Below are 13,479 nucleotides of genomic sequence, written 5' to 3' on the forward strand. Positions count from 1 at the left end.
GAGAAACACCAGCCTGAGTCTGAGTGTGGTCCCCTGCTCACAAGGTCTCCTGGTTGCTTTGCTGAAATACACACACTGTGAGTGCTGCTGTGTGCGGCAAATCCCTCACAAAATCACTTTACGAGGGATTTTGTGATGCATTATGGCTTTTGTGTCTTTGGCACATGTTCAGGAAGGCTTACAGTGAGTTTACCATGGTAATGACAGAAAACTGAGTTGACTGGATCTTGTTGGAAAGAGCCTAGGGAATTATCTAAAACAATCCCAATTTGAGTAGAGTAAGGGGGTGATTGAAGGGCTCTTTTTAGTTTTCTGTTGGTTTGAGCCAGAGGTTTGCTGTTTCTATCAGGTATTTTGATATGTGTGTGAGGAAAAAAACAGGACAGTGTTTGAATGATCACATAGGGTCTAGTGTTTGCATGGGATGCCCTGTAAAATGAGGCTGCTGTTTGATTTCTTCCACTTTGGGATAAAATTGTAATCTATTACTTCCAGGTGATTTTTTAAGGGAACCAAACCATATGATAGCTGTTTCTAGTCCCTTGGGAACTAGGAAGTGTCAGTGTAGTAGAAAAGTCAAAACTGGGTAACTTTGAGAAAGTTAATTCCTTTATCTGAAAAAATTCCTATCTATGCATTTGGTAAATATTTGTGTTTATGAGTATTTAGCAGACAAGAGCTACTCGGTAATGTTATCTTATTAACTAACATAGCAGTATGAGATGACAGTCTTACTCCCTATGCCCCATAAATAGCAATGACTCTCCAATTTATGAGTCATATGTAGAAGTCTCAAAAAAGACAGGAATATCCCTCTTCTATTCCTCTGCTCTTCCCTCTCTCTCTATGATTTGTCTATGTATTATCTATAATTTGTATAATTAACTATGTAAATAGATAAGTATATAATTTATACTATATATTTATATATGTATTAATTTATTATACATGTTTTTATTTTTTAGGTGAATCTTGTTTTCTTTTTTTAAAGTATATGGGAGTATAGTTGATTTCAGTGTTGTGTTAGTTTCAGGTGTATAGCAAAGTGATTCAGTTATATACATATATCCATTTTTTTCAGATTCTTTTCCACTTAGATTATGACAGAATATTGAGTAGAGTTCCCTGTGCTATACAACGTGTTTTCTTTTTAAAATAGAAAACATTTAAATTCTTTCCAGTTTTCTAATTACAAAACAATTATTTTTTTCTAAGTTTAATTTGTGTTGTGTTAGTCACTCAGTCGTATCTGACTCTTCGCAACCGCATGGGCTGTAACCCTCCAGGCTCCCCTTCCATAGAATTTTCCAGACAAGAATACTGGAGTGGGTTGCCATTCCCTTCTCCAGGGGATCTTCCCCACTCAAGGATCAAACCTGGGCCTCTAGCCTCGCAGGCAGTTTCTTTACCACCTGAACTACCAGGGAAGCTATGTTTAATTTAGTTCTTGTCAAGTACCTGGCAATTAGTCATTAATCAGTATTTGAATGCATGAGTGTCCGTTACCAAAGCTATGTGTCATATAGTTATTGGAATCAACTAGTCTTTCTTGATGCTCCAAAATTGGTCTTTTGAGTGTCCCTATCAGAAACGCAGTAAATCAGAACTTCTTGTATATTCAACAAGAGAGTTGATGCTTAAAATCATGTGAATATTCAGGCTCTCCAGGATGGAGCATCTGCTTCTCCCTTGTTTTACCCCTTTTGTGAATAAGACTTTTCCCAGAGAGCTGTTAAAAAAAACCTCTCATGATGAGATCCAGAGTTTTGCATTCTTTGTTTCATTTTCGTCCTGATAAGTTGAACAATATCTCTGAACATTCTAGTAGGCTTGCTAGAAGGGTTACTCCTCTCATTCAAGGTTTTTAAAGCTTTAGACTCATGAGATGAATAGACTAATTTGAAAATAGACTAGAATGTGAGGCCAGGCTGATGGTTCCTTCCCATATGATGGTTTTGGAATCTCCACTGTAATCACATTAGCCATTTCTCCTGCCTGGCAGTTTATGGCTTTGCAAGAAATAATCACTGAAGAAAAGGAAAGAAAAAAGACCCTAACTCTGGTTGCAGTTAATGCAATAATTAAGTGGAAACTGTATGTTTAAATTGCAGTTGGAATAGGAAATTAAATTATGCAAAAAAGTGTTATAGATTTGGACAAGTTTTCATACTGTTAATAAATCTATGCATAATTCATTTTCTTGTAGGCTATGACAAAATAGCATAAATAACTTCATTTGTAAGGCTGTGAAATTTTCTATTCTTAATTGGGTGATAGCTAAAGCTATTTAAACACTTCTGGATGACTGAATATCTAAATGTTTAAAATGAGCAGTTATAATAGGTTTCTAGGCAGATTTGTTTATTTAGCATTACTACATTTATTTTCAGATACTACCATAGTACAGATGTTGCATAAAATTGCACCCAATATGGTGTAAATTTGATATGATTTTTAAGAAAAAGATATTAACTCTCTGCTCTTGGAGGAAGCCCTCTGATAGTCTTTGAATAAAACTACATGCCAGACACTGTTTGTTTTGTTTAGTCGGTAAGTCGTATTCAACTCGTTTGCAAACCCATGGACTGTAGTCTGCCAAATATCTCTAACCCTGGGATTTCCCAAACAAGGATTCTGGAATGGGCTGCCATTTCCTTCTCCAGGGGATCTTCCCTACCCAAGCATCGAACTCACATCTCCTGCATTGCAGGCAGATTCTTTACCACTGAGCTACAAGGGAAGCCTGCCAGGCACTATACCAGTTACTTTATAAATGTTACCATTTCATTTGATGTAAGAGACCTAACAGCAGGCACATTAACCCCATTCAATTGATAAGGGGTCCATGGGGTCGCAAAGAGTCAGACACAACTGAGCGACTGAACTGAACTAAACTGAATTGATAAGGAGATAGGTTCCAAGAAGGTAGGAACTAGTTACCTAAAGGTCCCATTGGTGGTTGGTGGCAGTGCAGTGACTCTGAGTCAGGGTCTCTAAAACTTGCTTTATTTCTGCTACCTGCAGCCTCACACCTCACACACTCAGGTAAGTGTAGCACCTGAGTGTCCTAAGGCCAAGGCTGCCTTGTTAGGAGGGAATTTCTTGCACTGAGAATCAGCACAGCTGTTCCTTGGGTACAGTGGCCACCATTGTAGTGGCTCGTATGTGGCTCCCCAGGAACTGTACACACGCCAGCCACAGCAGCCGCTGAGCTCAACCTCACCTTCGTACTGGGAAGCCCCCTTTTCAGATGCAAGGTCTTCATTTCGAGATGCACATGGGAGTCAGAGGCAGCCACCACAGGTGTGGTCAGTGGGGTTGTCTTGCAGGAATGGTGGCGGGGGGTTTGTGGTCTTGAGCTGCTTGTGTCTATGTTGCTATGGATTTGCGATTCATAGAGATGGTGGAAGCCACCAACAGATGAGTCAATATCGGAGGTTTTCTTTAAGCACAGTGTGGGTCTGCTTGTATGATGATACCTGTGTGTTCACTGTGACAACTAGTTAAGAAGGTATTTCTTGATTAGTTGATTAAACTGGGTTTTGTCATTATTCCGCATCCAGTAGCTATCTGCTGATTCTTCTGAAAGGTGCAGGAGGAAGAGGGTGGTTGAGACAGCGGACTGGCTCTGGTCCTTGCTGGCTATCTGACCTTGGCCAGGCTTCACCTCTAAGCCTCATTTGCTTCTCTATACGATGGGGCAATAGCAGTACCTGTTTCTCAGGTTGTGAGGACTAAGTAAGACAGTTTCACAGCAACACCTGGTACATATCAATACTCAGCAGTTGTCAAGTGTTATTATTTCTTCAAAAATGTTTTTTGATGTGGACTATTTTTTAAAGTCTTTTACATTTGTTACAATATTGCTTCTGCTTTATGTTTTGTTTTTGTCTTTTGACTGCAAAGCATGTGAGAGATTAGCTCCCTGATCAGGGATTACATCTGTACACCCTGCATTGGAAGGAGAAGTTGTAACCCCTGGACTGCCAGGGAAGTCCCTCAAGTGCTATTATTTTTATTCTCCTTCCCCTGGTAGACCCCTCCTCTGCCACCCGGAAGAGTTTAATGTAGGTAATGGAAGAAGCAGGATCAGCACAGAACGCCCACCTCTGGCCCCTGACCCCTTTTACCACGTTAGTGACTTGTACTTATCACTCAAGGAGTTCATCAGCCAGTAGTAAGAGTTAATCTTTTGCCACATAGGGAAATGATCGTCAGTCTAAGTCAACAGTTGGATCCAGTGACAACTCATCTCCTCAGCCCCCGAAGAGGAAAGGGAAAAAAGATGTGAATTCAGAAAAACCCACGAAAGGGAAACAAAATGCCAAGTTAAAGAGTTCACCACAAACAATCCCAAACAGTGGTAAGTTTGTTATGATTATTACTATATTGTTATTACTGATGATCATTATCTTAAGGCTGGGATACAATTTTAATTTGTAAATAGATCTGTTTGTTTACCTGGACTCACAGAATATTGTCATATATGAGAGTTTTCAAAGAAGACTTTCTGTATATGAGAGATGCTGGTGTTTTTCACGCTTGATTTCTAGTTGTAATTACCAATTGCGCTATGTGGATACGTTTCAAGAGAAAATATTTCTTGAGTGTTCTTATTGAGAAAGGTAAATTTTACCATCCTGTGTTCCAGCTAAAAGTGCTTGATTCACATTTTTGCCACCTACTTGTGATCCCTCTTATTTCTGTGTCTGCAACTCTTGTTCACATTTATTACTAACTGCTTTTAGTCACACATCACTTTTTCAAAAAGGTGTTACACTGATATCCAAGAGAACACCCACACAACTTCACCAATAAACAGTATGTACTAAATTATTAATAGTTACATACCTTGCATTACCAGGTGAGAGACGGTATAAAATAATTTAAAGCATTTTGCATTAATACAAGGTTATAGGATAAAAGTGTGATAAACTAGGGCTTCCCTGGTGGCTCAGCTGGTGAAGAATCCAGTTGCAATGTGTGAGACCTGGGTTCGATTCCTGGGTTGGGAAGATCCCCTGGAGAAGAGTACGGCTACCCACTCCGGTATGCTGGCCTGGAGTATTCCATGGTCTGTATAATCCATGGGGTCGACTAAGGAGGCATGCTGTCAGAATTGTGAGCTTTTCACGTTAGTTTTTTGTGAAGACGGGCTCTTTTTGGTTTCACTCCAAGGATGGTCTCAGTGGGGTGAACACATGAGTGTGGGTGATACTGTGGGCAGCTGGACTGGTTGGGACATGACTGGAGGAGTGACTGCTTCTCCCTCCCCCCGGGATCCACTCACCTCTGCAGGAAGGTAACCTCTGCTGGGCTGTAGGAAGAACCTCTGCTGGGCTGCTCTGAAAAGGGGTGAATGGGATCAAGTTTCAGATTCACGGCCAGAGCTCTGTCTTCCTCCTGAGAGCTCCAGCTCACTTCAAAGTCCATATGAAGCGTCACATTAGAATCACAGCTCATGTGGGGTTCACAGCTAAGGACACAGCACAAACTTGTGTGAGGGCTTAGAAGATGCTGCTCAGATGGTTACAGGGTCAGAAGAGAGACGTGCGAGACTAAAAGAGCAGGTGAAATGAAGGAGTCAATTCCACAGAGAAGAAAGTGGAGGGGGCTTAAGGTTTCAAAGATTTAAGTGATAATTAGCTGGAAGCCCAAAGTCCTAGATTCTTGTCCCAGTTCTGCTCTTGACTTTGGGCAAGTCATTTAACTTTCTTTGGCCCCCTTAGCTTTCTGCAACATGTGGGTTCATATTAAGATTTATCTTTATAGTTTTGATTTTATCTTTAAATTTGTTCAGTCCTTTCCAGTGACCATGAAATGGGGAAGCCAGGGTAAAATGTACTCAGTGGATGTTTAGTGAATGCTTGTTGTATGGAAAAAGTGAAAGTGTTAGTTGCTCAGTCATGTCCGACTCTGCGACCCCATGGACTGTGTAGCCTGCCAGGCTTCTCTGTCCATGGAATTCTCCAGGCAAGAATACTGGAGTGGGGTTGCCATTCCCTTCTCCAGGGAATCTTCCTGACCCAGGGATTGAACCCAGGTCTCCTTCATAGAAGGCATATTGTTTACCATTGTTATATGGCAGGCACCAAAGGAAAAAGCTAGCCTGAAAAAGCATGCCTTACATGTGAACATTAAAAATCATAGAGGGTTTATTTTAATCAGTATGTACTAGATTGCAAAACCATCAAGGCCATGGGATATGTCTTCCTAGTTTATTTTTTTCAGTCTCCAATAACTAGGTCTGAGAGATGAGACACCTAATAAATATTGGTGAATGAATGATGGAAGTTACAAAATAGATGTCTCTGTAATATTTTAAAACCCACTAAGAAACAAGACTCTGGAAAACAGTCTGTTGCTAGGAAGGATTGGGGGCGGGAGGAGACGGGGATGACAGAGAATGAGATGGCTGGATGGTATCACCGACTTGATGGACATGAGTTTGAGTGAACTCTGGGAGTTGGTGATGGACAGGGAGACCTGGCGTGCTGTGATTCATGGGGTCGCAAAGAGTCGGACACGACTGAGCGACTGAACTGAACTGAAGAAATAAGACTCATGTACAACTTCTCATGAATCACTTTCAATTAAAGCCTTTTATGAAATGTTACTTGCTTATTTTCTGTGTGGCTGTTACTAGCTTATGAAAATCCTAGCTCCTGTCTCAATTTATTTTTTGAAAATCTTTAGATTTAGCAGTTTTCCCTCAAGAGAAAGGGGACCATCATCTCTTCAGGTTGTTTCACTCATGGAAACATGGAAACACAAGAGGCTGAATCAGCATTTCCATGTTTTACAGGAAAGTAAGTGTTGGAGAAGACTCTTGAGAGTCCCTTATACTGCAAGGAGATCCAACCAGTCCATTCTAAAGGAGATCAATCCTGGATGTTCATTGGAGGGACTGATGCTAAAGCTGAAACTGCAATACTTTGGCCACCTCATGCGACGAGTTGACTCACTGGAAAAGACTCTGATGCTGGGAAAGGTTGGGGGCGGGAGGAGAAGGGGACGACGGAGAATGAGATGGCTGGATGGCATCACCGACTCTGTGGACATGAGTTTGAGTGTACTCCGGGAGTTGGTGATGGACAGGGAGGCCTGGTGTGCTGTGATTCATGGGGTCGCGGAGAGTCGGACACGACTGAGCGACTGAACTGAACTGACTGAACCAGTATTAAAAAGTCGAATTGTCAGTGTTTTTGCCTTTGTAGAAATTCATAGTTTTCTCTTTTTTTAAAGATTTTTTCCCCGTATTTTCAAGGATCTCTTTAAAAGATTTGTTGTTGATGTGGGCCATTTTTAAAGTGCTTATTGAATTTGTTATATTGCTTCTGTTTTGAGTTTTTTAGTGTTTTGGCTGTGAGGCTTGTAGGATCTTAGCTCTCTGACCAGGGATCAAACCCATACCTGCTGCTTTGGAAAGCAAAGTCTTAACCACTGGACCACCAGGGAAGTCCCCACAAATAGTTTTCAACAATAGTTTCATCTATGGGGGTGAAAATAACCAAAACATGTTGAACACAGAAACAAGTGACATTTCTGAAGTGCTAAGAAAATGTAGAAGCCCTCAGCTATTCTTCCCGAGTCTTTAGAGAATCTTCACTGGTTTTAATTGCCCACGTTAAGGGTACATTTTGCAATGTGGTTTTATAATGTGCAGATAGTAGGTTTTCACTGCTATATCTCAGTGTTACATAGAACAATGGCTGGTGTCTTTTAAATGACGGTTTGGGGAATTTTTGTTCCCAGTAAGAGGCTTTTGGGCTTCCCAGGTAGTGCTCGTGGTGAAGAACCTGCCTGCCAGTGTAGGATATGTAAGAGATGCAGGTTTGATCCCTAGGTCAGGGAGATCCCCTGGAGAAGGAAATGCCAATCCACTCCAGTATTCTTGCCTGGAGAATCCCATGGACAGAGGAGCCTGGAGGGCTACAGTCCATAGGGTCGCAGAGTCAGACACGACTGAAGCAACTTAGCACGTACATGTTCACAAGAGGCCTATATCATGGATTTAGAAGCATATGTGAGTTCAGATGAAGCATCTTGTATCTTTTCATCTTGATAGAAAGAACATATGACCTGGAAAATGAATCTTGGCTTCCAAAACAATTTTCCCAGGGAAAATGAAAACAAGCTTTTGTACCATTTATGAGATTAAGTCATCACTTGATAAGTTTAAGGATATTAGCTTAAATCCCTACTTTTGAAAATTGAGCTATTTCTCCTTATCAGATCTCCCTCCAGATGTCTTTGGCTTTAGGAGATTTTCTAGGTTATATTAGCAAAAGTATTGGTCTTTATTTCTCTCTCTCTCTTTTTCCTCCTCCAGTCTCCAAATTCACTTATTATTGCAGTTGCTTTTTGCTTTAATAGCATCTGTTTTAGTAATTAGAACCAAGTGTGTGATTTTGGACATTTGTGCCTCCAGAGGGCTCTTATTCTTTAGAAAGGGAAAAGCAATAAAAACTTGAAACAAAATGAAAGGGAAGGTATATAGAGAGTCAAGATAATGAGCCAAAAATGCAGGAAATTAATACTGCATTGCATATTTGAAAGTTGCTAAGAGGGTAGATCTTAAAAGTTGTTACAGGAATAAAAATTTTATAACCATGAATGGGGACAGATTTTGACTTATTGTGATGATCAATTCTCAGTATATACAAATATCACATCAAAAAATACAAGAATTCTATTTTAGAGATGAAACAGTTTTTGATGCTTAAAATATTTTAAATTTGGAATGATGTAATCAATCCAATTTTATTTCTAAATGTTAAAATTTTATAGTTAAGATGCATAACTATGCTTCCTTCAGAGTATATGTTAAATTGTGAAGATTTTTTTATCAGTGTTCTTTAGTGTTCTCATATTAATTAGAAAAAAAGAGAGACTTCATCGGCTATCTTGATTTTTGCCATCATTACGATTGTAGTTATACATTTTGGCCTTTTATGTTACTGCTGATATTTATTGATATTCTGATGTCTAGTGCTTCAGGAATGAGCAGTGCTGATAACAGTCTGTAGATGGCAACCTGGCTCTAATTTTATTTCTTTTTCTATTTTCTTCATTTTTTCCCCGACTCAGTTTCTCTCTATAATAGTAAAGCTTAATAATTCAAGCAGAGCTTTGACATATTTCTTCAGGGAAACAAATCTCATTTTCTTTTGGTAGCCAAGATGCAAAGTAAGATTGGTTGGTGATTGATGAAGTTGGTCGTGAAATGCATTTTTAGTGCTGCATTTAAATACCGGCTTAACTGACCGGCGTGTGTTTTCCTTACACTTTCCACCTGAGTGGTGCCTGAAGATAGGTTTCAGAGGCTGTTAACTAGTTATGGTCTCCTCTCTGAGAAAAAATTTTAATAATGATTGCTTTAAAGTGTTTTGGGATTGATTGTATTCATTAATATTTTTAATATTTTTTACATTAAAAAATTTAGTGATTTTAGAACTCTTGGAACACAAAGTATAGTGGGTTTAAGGCTCCTTTGAAATACTGGGAAAGCTATAGAGAAAATAGCTTAGTCTATACTGCTGTGGTTTATGTGGTATTGATAACTATATACTTTTTAAAGCAGAGTATTAAAATGTAAGCTTCCCCGGTGACTCAGTGGTAGAGAATCTGCCTGCCAGTGTAGAACATGTGGGTTTGGGAAGATCCCTGGAGAAGGAAATGGCAACCTACTCCAGTATTCTTGCCTGGGAAATCCTATGCACAGAGGAGTCTGGTGGTCTGTCGTCCGTGGGGTCTCAAAAGAGTGGGAGATGACTAAAGTAACAACACTTAGAATGTGAGCAAAACCAAGACCTGTTCCTGTTTTTCCTTTTGCCATGCAGCACAGCAGGCGGGGTCTTCGTTTCCCTACCAGAGAGCGAACCTGTGCCCCCTGTAGTGGAAGGACAGAGTTCTAACTGCTGGACTGTCAGGGAATCCCCACAGTTAGTTTTCTTTTGAAGGATGTGATTCCCTTTCTGTTTCCACATGTGGGCATGCTTGTAGACACACGCGGGCTAGTACCCTTGACGTACAAGTTCCTGGCTTGTTCCCAGCATCGTTCAATGAATTTCCAAGGATCGTGTGATGTTTAGACTTATGAATGATGGGGGGCAGGTGCACGGCCGGGGAAGGATGTCTGAATATTGTGACCTTGTTGGGTGGCCGCCCTTGGGGGGTCTTGAATTTTTCTAATGCTTACAACCTGCATGGGGTTTGCTGAGTTGCCCTGAGCTTGAAGCGTTACAGCAGTCCGTCCTCAGAATCGGATCAGGGAACATGGAAATTTGAGCTGCTTTCATTCAGCTGATGAACCAGCTAAGGCACTTGCATGGTTCCTCATCACAGGCGACTCAGGATAAAGACGGGAAGCAAGGGACTTCCTGGCGGATTCTGATATCAGGAATGTCTGTGATGCTGATAGTGGGAGGTGACAGGGTGGAGGGAGGGGGAAGAAGTTCAGTTCAGTCGCTCAGTCATGTCCGACTCTCTGCGACCCAATGAATCACAGCACGCCAGGCCTCCCTGTCCATCACCAACTCCTGGAGTTCACTCAAACTCATGTCCACAGAGTCGGTGATGCCATCCAGCCATCTCATTCTTGGTCGTCCCCTTCTCCTCCTGCCCCCAACCCTTCCCAGCATCAGAGTCTTTTCCAGTGAGTCAACTCGTCGCATGAGGTGGCCAAAGTATTGCAGTTTCAGCTTTAGCATCAGTCCTTCCAATGAACACCCAGGATCGATCTCCCTTAGAATGGACTGGTTGGATCTCCTTGCGGTACAAGGGACTCTCAAGAGTCTTCTCCAACACCACAGTTCAAAAGCATCAATTCTTCAGCGATCAGCTTTCTTCACAGTCCAACTCTCACATCCATACATGACCACGGGAAAAACCATTGCCTTGACTAGACGGACCTTTGTTGGCAAAGTAATGTCTCTGCTTTTTAATATGCTATCAAGGTTGATCATAACTTTCCTTCCAAGGAGTAAGCGTCTTTTAATTTCATGCCTGCAATCAGCATCTGCAGTGATTTTGGAGCCCCCCAAAAATAAAGTCTGACATTGTTTCCACTGTTTTTCTATTTCCCATGAAGTGATGGGACCAGATGCCATGATCTTTGTTTTCTGAATGTTGAGCTTCAAGCCAACCTTTTCACTCTCCTCTTTTACTTTCATCAAGAGGCTTTTTAGTTCCTCTTCACTTTCTGCCATAAGGGTAGTGTCATCTGCATATCTGAGGTTATTGATATTTCTCCCGGCAATCTGGATTCCAGCTTGTGCTTCTTCCAGCCCAGCGTTCCTCATGATGTACTCTGCATAGAAGTTAAATAAGCAAGGTGACAATATACAGCCTTGACGCACTCCCTTTCCTATTTGGAACCAGTCTGTTGTTCCATGTCCAGTTCTTACTGTTGCTTCCTGACCTGCATACAGGTTTCTCAAGAGGCAGGTCAGGTGGTCTGGTATTCCCATCTCTTTCAGAATGTTCCACAGTTTTTTGTGATAGACACAGTCAAAGGCTTTGGCATAGTCAATGAAGCAGAAATAGATGTTTTTCTGGAACTCTCTTGCTTTCTCCATGATCCAGCGGATGTTGGCAATTTGTGCCAACAAATTGGTGCCTCTGCCTTTTCTAAAACCTGCTTGAACATCTGGGAGTTCACGGTTCACATATTGCTGAAGCCTGGCTTGGAGAATTTTGAGCATGACTTTACTAGCGTGTGAGATGAGTGCAATTGTGTGGTAGTTTGAGCATTCTTTGGCATTGCCTTTCTTTGGGATTGGAATGAAGACTGACCTTTTCCAGTCCTGCGGCCACTGCTGAGTTTTCCAAATTTGCTGGCATATTGAGTGCAGCACTTTCACAGCATCATCTTTCAAGATTTGAAATAGCTCAACTGGAATTCCATCACCACCACTAGCTTTGTTCCTAGTGATGCTTTCTAAGGCCCACTTGACTTCACATTCCAAGATGTCTGGCTCTAGGTCAGTGATCACGTTATTGTGACTATCTTGGTTGTGAAGATCTTTTTTGTACAGTTCTTCTGTGTATTCTTGCCACCTCTTCTTAATATCTTCTGCTTCTGTTAGGTCCATACCATTCCTGGATGGTAAAATGATAGGATACTAAATGAGGAATTCCCCAGGTCGGTAGGTGCCCAGTATGCTACTGGATATCAGTGGAGAAGTAACTCTAGAAAGAATAAAGGGATGGAGCAAAAGCGAAATCAATACCCAGTTGTGTATGTGACCGATGGTAGAAGCAAGGTCCGGTGCTGTAAAGAGCAATATTGCATAGGAACCTGGAATGTTAGGTCCATGAATCAAGGCAAATTGGAAGTGGTCAAACAGGAGATGACAAGAGTGAACATAGACATTCTAGGAATCAGTGAACTAAAATGGACTGGAATGGGTGAATTTAACTCAGATGACCATTATATCTACTACTGTGGGCAGGAATCCCTTAGAAGAAATGGAGTAGCCATCATGGTCAACAAAAGAGTCCGAAAGGCAGTACTTGGATGCAATCTTAAAAACGACAGAATGATTTCTGTTCGTTTCCAAGGCAAACCATTCAATATTACAGTAATCCAGGCCTATGCCCCAACCAGGAATGCTGAAGAAGCTGAAGTTGAATGGTTCTATGAAGACCTACAAGACCTTTTAGAACTAACACCCAAAAAAGATGTCCTTTTCATTATAGGGGATTGGAATGCAAAAGTAGGAAGTCAAGAAACACCTGGAGTAACAGGCAAATTTGGCCTTGGAGCACGGAATGAAGCAGGGCAAAGGCTAATAGAGTTTTGTCAAGAGAATGCACTGGTTATAACAAACACCCTCTTCCAACAACACAAGAGAGGACTCTACACATGGACATCACCAGATGGTCAACACCGAAATCAGATTGATTATATTCTCTTCAGCCAAAGATGGAGAAACTGTATACAGTTAGCAAAAACAAGACAGTTTTCAAGACTGTGGCTCAGATCATGAACTCCTTATTGCCAAATTCAGACTGAAATTGAAGAAAGTAGGGAAAACCACTAGACCATTCAGGTATGACCTCAATCAAATCCCTTATGATTATACAGTGGAAGTGAGGAATAGATTTAAGGGACTAGATCTGATAGATAGAGTGCCTGATGAACTCTGGAAGGAGGTTCGTGACATTGTATAGGAGACAGGGACCAAGACCATCCCCATGGAAAAGAAATGCAAAAAAGCAAAATGGCTGTCTGAGGAGGCCTTACAAATAGCTGTGAAAAGAAGAGAGGCGAAAAGCAAAGGAGAAAAGGAAAGATATAAGCATCTGAATGCAGAGATCCAAAGAATAGCAAGGAGAGATAAGAAAGCCTTCCTCAGTGATCAATGCAAAGAAATAGAGGAAAACAACAGAATAGGAAAAACAAGAGATCTCTTCAAGAAAATTAGAGATTCCAAGGGAACATTTCATGCAAAGATGGGCTCGATAAAGGGGGAA

The 13,479-nt window shown here is 41.1% G+C and overlaps 1 protein-coding gene across 2 annotated transcripts in view; it reads left to right on the forward strand.

Moving 5' to 3' along the window:
• Positions 1-13,479, forward strand: part of DCDC2 (doublecortin domain containing 2) — a 152,637-nt gene that overhangs the window by 63,077 nt on the left and 76,081 nt on the right. For both annotated transcript variants that reach the window (XM_088831299.1, XM_088831300.1), the window contains one exon: positions 4,204-4,363. In XM_088831299.1, the coding sequence (XP_088687425.1) occupies positions 4,204-4,363 (160 nt within the window). The remainder of the gene's footprint in view (positions 1-4,203; positions 4,364-13,479) is intronic.

Source organism: Moschus berezovskii, chromosome 23, assembly GCF_049115385.1.
Source record: "Moschus berezovskii isolate FMDL1 chromosome 23, NW_MosBer_1.0, whole genome shotgun sequence".
Lineage (NCBI taxonomy): Eukaryota > Metazoa > Chordata > Mammalia > Artiodactyla > Moschidae > Moschus > Moschus berezovskii.